The sequence below is a fragment of the Opisthorchis viverrini genome (assembly GCF_000715545.1).
Source record: "Opisthorchis viverrini unplaced genomic scaffold opera_v5_71, whole genome shotgun sequence".
Classification (NCBI taxonomy): Eukaryota; Metazoa; Platyhelminthes; class Trematoda; order Opisthorchiida; family Opisthorchiidae; genus Opisthorchis; species Opisthorchis viverrini.
Genome location: NW_008751727.1, coordinates 1,794,464 through 1,803,268, shown reverse-complemented (window position 1 = coordinate 1,803,268; position 8,805 = coordinate 1,794,464). Strand labels below are relative to the sequence as shown.

Below are 8,805 nucleotides of genomic sequence, written 5' to 3'. Positions count from 1 at the left end.
TTCCCCAAAGAGTGAACAATATGTTCTGACAATCTGACCATTTGGTCTCAATAGTTTGATGTCCCAGATGAGACGGAGCTGGATACTGTAGCTTATATTCCACAACGATTTTTCTAAATCTGCCAGACTACCAGCTCACCTGCGCATAACTGCGGTTTGATTGCTTTCACGCCCCAAGAATACGAAAATGGGTAATTGGACGGACGACGTACTAGCAACTGTGGATTGGTTAAACTTGCTTCCGTACTCACATTTGCAGCCCAACTCAAAGGGATGAACATTTAAAACAGAAATCAGGAAACATCAAATTAAATCCTTCTCATATTGGGGATCCTGAAACATGTGAATTGTACAGGTTAACAATAATAGATCCAGTCGTATACGCAAGTTTCCAATCGGGTGATAACTACGGGGATGGTAAGTCCGAATAAATCAACCGGATTTAAAAAGCAGAATGGCCACCTGACCAGCGTAAAAGTAGATAAAATGTTTCGTCTCATGCGTAACGTAGCTTCCATAGTTTCGGCCGACAACACAATGCCATGTGGGCGAGTGCTTCTTATCAAACTGAGGCAAGGTTAGAAGAAGAATGCGGTTAATTAAAAAGGACAAACCTCCTTCTTGATGTGTGCCGCGATATCTTTTTCGATGTTGAATTTTTCAAAGGCGTGCGTTGCTACCTCTATGGCGTCTTGCTGCATCTCCTCCGACATGTCAGCATTTTTCACCACAGCCTTGCGGCTTCCGTCACCCATGATAGCACGAAATCTTTCTGACTAGCGCGCAGGTCGATTGCGGAAAATTTAAATCGTAAAGCCGGCTGGCAGTTATCGAGCTAAGATGGTGACTGTGTCATTCTCATTGGCCGGATTTAGTAGCTTGGCTTCACCGTACAACATTGTCACGTGTCACTTCTAGCCCATTCAGATTGGAAACCTACAAGCGTGGGAAAGTTCGTAGAGTGCAGGCCACAGTCGCACGGGAATCAGGACTGGAGCTGATGGTGAGCGTTATGGTGTGTGAAAATCGTTCTCACGGCAATTCCATCTTCACGCATATAAGGTGGCTGAAAAATCATAATTTTCTCCAGTAAAAGCATCATTTCGATTCAGCTCACCTTATCCAATCAACGAAGTCACCATTATCACGGATTTTATACCTAGGGCAAGGCTGAGGTCGACTTGCACCTTATGATTGCCCCTGGGGTTCTACATTATTTCAATCTAGAAAAGTGAAGTCCTCTGCCTTAATATTGTTGCACGAAGGGATGGAATGCTCTATCTGAACTACATGGAAACAGTGGAGTGCTACGATCTACAATCTTTGAATGAGACACCAAAAGAACATGTGAATAGGGGGCAAAAGACTATTTGTCCATTACTTAGTACCGATGAATTCTAAACGCTGAACTTCAAAATCGATACTCGAGCTCAGAATGGGAGTATTTATAAGGAAAGAAGTTGACTGCAGTTTTGGCTCAAAATGATATGAAAAGCTTATCTCAAGAAATACAGGAATATTTGCTTTTCTCCATTACAAAACAAATAAATGAACGGAAGACTAAAAGAATTAACTAATAGCTCTTCATACTCGGGCGTGATTTTTGTCAAAATGGAGGTCATGCAAGTGGCTTAAGGAGCCCAAATGTTCCAATGTATCGTTAGTTATTAAACTGAGGTCTTCATGTTTGTTTTCCCATGGTTATAGCCGTCAAAGTTTCATTTGTCGATAAGCTGGGAAGAGAGGGTTGGTTGCCTGGGCAGTGGGAGCAGTAAGTGACATAAGTAACGCATGAATTGCAGAGAAAGTTAAGTTTTCATTGGGAAGGCCGAGAGAGGAACTACGCACTGAAGAAAACAGCTTAGGTTCGCACCTAGAGGCCTCACGAAAGATACTGTTTCTATCCGGATTGGGAAGGCCAGGGCAGCTTTTGTGAACCTGCGTCACCGTGGCGTAGGCGTGACATAAGCTCATCCGTAAAGGGTCGAGTTTACAATGCTGCAGACCAGAAACCTGGCCGTTGCGTGCTGAGGGCGTCAAAAGACTCAATATTTGACCATCGATGTCTTTGGAGCATTGCCCGTAACAAGTTGGAACCACGGATAAGCAATGGTATTTGGAAGGACTAACTCTGGATGGATGATTTGAGCATGCTGCATAAGTTGATCTGGCTTGGCCACGTGCTCCGTATGCCATTCGACCGAATTCCACGAAGTGTTCTTTTCTCACAACCACGTGAAGTGTGAACGACAGCCAGAGGCGGTCAAACAACGAATTGGCAAACTCAGCTGAGTTGGTCTTTGCCATCTTCCTGAATGGGTCCCCGAGACGGGAAACATCAATGGCTAGAGACATTGTCAGACATGGCCCAGTCGTGCCCTAAGTGGCACTCATGCATCCAAGCTCTTGCCTTCAGCTCTTAGCTTCTTCGTAATTCCCCCACTTAACAGTCCACTGACTGCTGTGTTTACGCACCAAATTATCAGCTCTCGCCTCGAATGCACCATCTCCCCAAATCGTTGGTGAACCAAACTGTGGTAGCTACAACCACTATACGACAAGTACGCAGTTCTTACAGGTGACAGTGATGATGATGACGATGATGATGATGATGATGATAATCAATCGCTGGCCAGAGTTGGTGCCCTATCGATCACCTGCGTGACGACAGCAATTCCTGTCGTGTTTTTCCTACGAGATCCCATACTTCGCTATTTCCCTACGAACGCTCTTTTATGGCCGTCATCACCAGCATCAATGTCATCGCCATCACCACCATCATCATCACTGTCATCACTGACAACATCACCAGAAAAGTATAAAAGAGATTATGGCGCTTTGCTTCATTTGTTCACTGAGTGATATCTCTTAATCCAAGATTATGGGAATTCGGGTACGATGCTCAACCTGGAAATTATTCGTAATACTTTCATTTGAGAACTTACAGATTACTGAATAAACAAGCAGCTGGCTGGCAGCTGCGCCCTTATTTTTTAGTGTTACCAAATTATTCGTATCACAACCGGGAGTTCATGTTTTTTACTCAGCTCGAAACATTACATGTGCGCCCAGTATTGCCAGCACGAATGTCCAGGGTGAGCAAATACGGTTAGACTTCTACCGTCACGTTAACCAACATCTATAAAATAATATCTCAGAAATTAGGAAAAATTCACAAAGCGATGACGGAACATTGGAAGAGGGTATATATGAGTCGGCGTTATTCTCGGTTCAAAACGAAATCCTGTGCATCAACAGCTGAATATCTACCAAGCGGACCAGTACGAGACAAACTGGAAGTATTTTTACACAACGTGTGAGCCGTTCCTTGATGGTACTGCTGCCGACAATGATGATGTTGTATGATGCCCATTTCCAGGAAAACTAGCAACACCACAGTGATTTCAAAACCAACTGATCCATCAAGTAACGTTCTAAAAGAATATTCCGCTGCTATTACAATGAAATGCCTTGAATCAGATTAATTAAGAGTTACTGCCCTTAAAATACTTTCTAATGGCTCCATGAGATTTCAGGAAGACATCTTCATCAAAACTGGAAGCAATACAAACCCCTCCTCAGGGTCTAATTTCCTCAATGGAGAGATTAATGTGTCCCCAATTGTAGCGGACCGCTGCATGACAGACGTGACTTTTTTATATAAATAATTGTAGCTACTGTGCACTTTAGTAAGTAGTGACCTTTATTTGAGTGGGGCAATGGCCAAAACCATTGGTGATGCTTGGACGATTGATGAGCTCTATTAGGTTGAATATTCCTCTGAATCTTTATGCGCAAAGCTGTTAGGCACACGTCCAAAACTCAAAAATCACATCCTATAGAAGAATGTTATACGAAACACACTGTAAGGCAGCTCTCGTTCTAGGCGTCAAGTTTAGCCTCCAATCCCTACCGGGAGATGAGGTGGCTTGAAGTGCCTGGGTTAAACATATACGTTGCGTTGTGTTGCTTGTTGAAGAATCTATCAATCCTACAGACCGTCCTGTGCGATCATTGTGGTAACCAACTAGACACTGTCATAGTCTTCATTTCAGCCAACATAGCGAACCTCATTCGAGGGCTGCTCAAATCGTCCAAGCGAGTGCGGACCTTCAAACACAGTCCGCAGTGCTCCAGCTGTCGATTGTGTCTCGCTTCTGTGTTGTCATCTCATCTCTCTACAAGAACTGTCACGGCTCTATAAGACATATTTTAAACCACATATCTCTCCTAAATAACTTTTATTTGAATATACTGATCTGCATTTGTTCTAACCTAATTCTTCTCGATTTTCCAAACCAACCTCCACGAACACATCCCACGCATCAAAGTTTTCAGTACATATCTGCTTCAACAAGACAGATGCTGCCTCAACAGGCGCCTCTCTGTTTGTGTTGTAGAAGCGAAAATTAGTGGACCAGTTTGTCGAGAATCTTGAAATCTCGCTTAAGTTCTTTTAATGTCCGTTGACTGAATCGGTCTTCTAGCGTTGTTTATTGCTACCCTTACTGCGTTTCGCTATTGTTCTTCAGAAGTTACAGCACGATTAGCCATATGACCCAAGTTGCTCAAATAGAACCGTCAGAATAATCAAATACTTCCTACTAGTGAGTACAGTAGTGACAAGATGGCACTAAGTTGTTCAAGAAACCGCCCTGAAAAAGAATTTACGTCTTGCTGTTTCGTGTTCTGAAACTCAAACGTAGCCCATACCTCCACAAACAGTATTTTCATGTGGGTACCGGTGCTTGAAAGACTTGAAGTTCGCTCGCTCCATCTGTTAGGTCTACCACCATTCGAAACAACATTCACTCTTACCAGTAACTAGCAAATGCAAAGGATACAATCATCAAACTTCCACGACGATCAGTGACAGTCGAGTAGTATTCAGGAACGAAAAATTCACCTCGATTTTTATGTTGATGTGACGTGAAGTTCATTATTTGTTGGGGAGAAACAGCGTGCTCATGAGCTATATCATGAGATGAGACTTAAAAATTTTGTTCCGTCCCATGTACTTCAGGTCATTGAAAAGTGTGAGTTTTTCACCCATTTCTTACGAGTCTCTGAATTGATGGCCTATTTCTCCCTAGAAAACAAATCTTGAGCACTTTAGGGATGGTCAGTTAGCTTCTCTGTATAATGGAACTCTCATATGAATTTGAGTGTGATCTTTATTGAGAGAGGTTGTTCTTAGGGGGCCTATGGAACTGGCCAGATTTTCATGAAGTTCCTTCACTGGACACTTCGGCTTTAGTCTCTGGGACATTGTCACTGAAATTTTCTCAGGACCTATGCGTAGTGGTCCCATAAAGACTGCCATTGAAATCCTCTCAGGACCTATGCGTAGTGGTCCCATAAAGTTTCTATTCTCACAATTTCGCAGTGAGCTAGACAGCATGGTTCAAAGCGATTTTCTTACAGGAATACACCCACTCAGAGTTGCTGAGAAATTACCCAGTGACATGATTGCTTTGATACACTTAGCGTTTAAAGCCAATGAATTAACGTAAATTGCGAGAATAAGGTCTTGAGGCCGAAAGAAACGAATTCCAAATCCTACCCAAGCTGGTCACCCGTGGGGCTTATCCACCCACGGGAAGTCCCAGGAACATTACTCCATATTTAACATTTATTTATTCTGTTAGGTTATGGAGTTATCGCCAAACGTTCTGACTTTCAACAGTTGTGACTTATTTGCTTCGTTTGGTGGGGATTTCATGCAAATAGCTCTGAGCAACAGAACTTCGAAAATAAACTCAAAGCCAGGTCCCTGATTTTTCCCATCAGCAGAAAACCAATAGCTTTAATTTAACTTAGTGCAGTTTGAATATGGAGACTCAAAAACCCGAGTAAGTGTTATAAGTAAGGGATATGTTAGCAAGGGTGGCTTGACTTAACAACCAACTGACGCCTTAAAAAATTAGGAGTTTTTAACTTATCGCAGTTGAAAAGTCACCGGACTAATCTGTTTGAGTGACACTGCACTCAAACAGAAAATGAGCCTTGCAAGACAGGTATCATCCCCTGTAGAAAATGCTGCAGGAAGAGTTTACTCTACAAATGGTCTGTCCGGTATCATCCCCTGTAGAAAGTGCTGCAGGAAGAGTTTACTCTACAAATGGTCTGTCCAGACGAAGACAAGAATGTTTCGTTTCTCCGTACAATGTCCTTTCGGTCCACAGTGTTTCTTTTCCTATTCAATTTGACAGCTTACAAGTGGTGCGCTTTGTGCCTGTTTACCATATAACCGGTTTGTTTTCCCCGTTGTTTTTCCTCTGTTCTTCTGCCCCTGTATAGTGTTTATCTACCCTTTCCTTGCTGGTACCAAGTTGCTGTTCATCGATCCATGTTTGTATGCAACTTCCTACGGATTCTGCGTATTCCGCAAAGCGCCAGAAGCGAGGAACGTGCGCAGGACCCTCAGAAGACACCATGGCTTGCCACACAATACTCCAAGTCGGCTTCCAGGAGGGCTATCTTTCAATACTGTCTTCCTGTTGTGTGGTAACTGACAGAATATACTGATGTTGTTTCAAAAAAAACTAGACCCCACTAGGGCCGCGTCCCGGCTGAAATATGCTGCTCGTGCTGTTTTGTTAAACCATCAGTTAAAAACTCCAGGCAATCTATTTATGTGTTAGATTTGCCAAACATATTTTAGTTTCTGATGACGTTCTTCTCCCCTTTGATTCCAAACCACCTCTTGAACAGTCTCTTCCTCTTCCGCGCACTCATTCGCGGGGACACTGCCTTTCTACATTCCTTTGGTTATCATTAGTTATTTAATAGTTTTTTTTCAGAAATCTGTGCACCTGCTGATCTGAACTGCTGTTGATTGTATGCTCCGTTTATTTCATCCTGTTTGTCAGCCCTTTTTCTTAGAACGGGCGAACCATGTAACATCTACTATCCTAGTCCGTCCATCCGGTATCCCTGGAAGCCTTGTTGGGTATAGTCCAGTAGTTTCAAGGATTCTCTAACAGCCCAACTTCTCCGGATCTTGCAGTGCGCATGAACAAACTGTGCCGTGCAATCACATCAAGTAAGCAATTGGTTCGAGCTGAACGAAAAGCTTTCACTGAACTTAGAGTGTACATCATTCAGAAAATACGCATATGACGGTGTTTCACACAGGAAGACATGATATTCGCCTTTTGTGAGAGGAATCTCTTTCAAGCACTTCCCAAAGTAGTGCTTCGTGGTTTAATACAACATGCTTTAAAAATTCTCTAGATGTAATACATTACTCATAAGTTTACTGAAGCTTTTCGGCAGCCCAAAATCGGTTTCATCCTTCCCGAGTCCAGCCCCAGAGTTTTTGTAAACCATATGTTTTATTCGAAGCGAAATCACACGAAATTTAAAAAATTCAGTCATTTATGTGCACCGGTTTGCTTTTCCTAGGGAACTCACCTGAATTCCAGCTGCATAATATCATGATGTAGCCCTTCTGTAGTGACTCAGGTGACTCTCGCATTGAGAACCGAATTTTTGTACAAAGGTGAAAGGGCATTTTAATTGACCATTCGAACCATTCAAAACAGGTTATCATGTTGCATTATATTTGGCCCATTAGATTTGTTGTCATCCCACTACCTGTCCCCCCGTGGACTCCAATAGGTCACGAACAGTTGGTAGTCAATGGCTACGCTCTTTTACTTTTTTCCACAAATGCTCATCGGTGCAGCTCCTATACACACTGCTTCACTTCACTTATGTTCCCAGCCTCTGCATGCCGATCGATATCCGGTCCTGACAACCAGCGTAGTATTCGTTTTCTTATGTGAAGTCTACAAACGCTTTTTTCCATAACAATTGAAGACAGCCTTACACAAGCCAACTGAAAAGGAAGCATTTTTAGGGGTACTTCCACGAGTAAATGGTTTGTCGAAAATATTAGAAAATTCACCGGATTTCATCACTGACACGTCAGCAAAAAATGACGCACGACTATTGGGTTGTTTTATCGTCACAATTTCTTTTCCACTTGCCTCGTGGAGCACTGGGAAGTGTGGTACATCCTGGAGTCGATGTTACCGTCTCTTGCCAATACACTCAGGAACACGGTTAGGCAGGTTATCATGCCCTAGGTGAATTCCATTGAAAAGGCGTCTAAATGGAACCTGTTGTAATCAGTAGCCATACTTTGCAACCCTGGACGATCAGTCAAATAGTTGTGTTGCGGAACTAGGGAACACTTTGCAACCCTGTCAAATAGTTGTGTTGCGGAACTAGGGAAACTGATATTACTAGAATCTGTCCGACTCGTTCTTGACTTAGGAAGTTCGGATATAAGGAAGGATAAAGTACGGAGTATACAACCTCCAAAAGAACTGCAAGAGAGAGGAATGAATAATTAAATGAGACGGAAAACATTATAAAGCTTTATCAAAGGAAGATACGGTTACACTCCCTTTGAATCTTTGTTTTTCAGTCGAATTACTGTTTGTGATGTGAAGTGATTTAAAGGTACTTTTGAAGCTCAACAAATACACCCATTTCAAGGTGGACTTACCCTATTCGCAGCTCGATTTCTCGGCAATGATGTTCACCTTAACCAGCTGACGATGTCGTTCATTTTGGAATTGAGGGATTCTCTCGTGAAGAATAAATTAATATGCAAATGAGTGTATTTGTCAAGTTGCTTGCAATTTGTGTTCAAGTACAACATAAGTTTCTACGGAAACTTGGGGAATGCCCTAAGCCAATGAGCCCGAAGTAGGGCGAAACTGATCGTGGGCTGCCGTAACGTTTTCAGTAGCCTTGTAAGTATACTCCGATATCTCGAATATCATACCAACT

At 42.7% G+C, this 8,805-nt stretch overlaps 2 protein-coding genes across 2 annotated transcripts; both read right to left on the bottom strand.

Annotated features, from left to right (window-relative positions):
- Positions 1-432: 432 nt before the first annotated feature.
- Positions 433-755, bottom strand: T265_04378 (hypothetical protein; the record flags this gene model as incomplete). The annotated part of the gene is made up of 2 exons (XM_009169099.1): positions 433-567; positions 615-755. 2 exons carry the CDS (start codon positions 753-755, stop codon positions 433-435), a joined length of 276 nt encoding a protein of 91 aa, XP_009167363.1.
- A 1,956-nt stretch (positions 756-2,711) lies between these two features.
- Positions 2,712-6,437, bottom strand: T265_04377 (hypothetical protein; the record flags this gene model as incomplete). Its single annotated transcript, XM_009169098.1, has 2 exons — positions 2,712-2,796; positions 6,244-6,437. 2 exons carry the CDS (start codon positions 6,435-6,437, stop codon positions 2,712-2,714), a joined length of 279 nt encoding a protein of 92 aa, XP_009167362.1.
- Between the last annotated feature and the right edge of the window lie 2,368 nt (positions 6,438-8,805).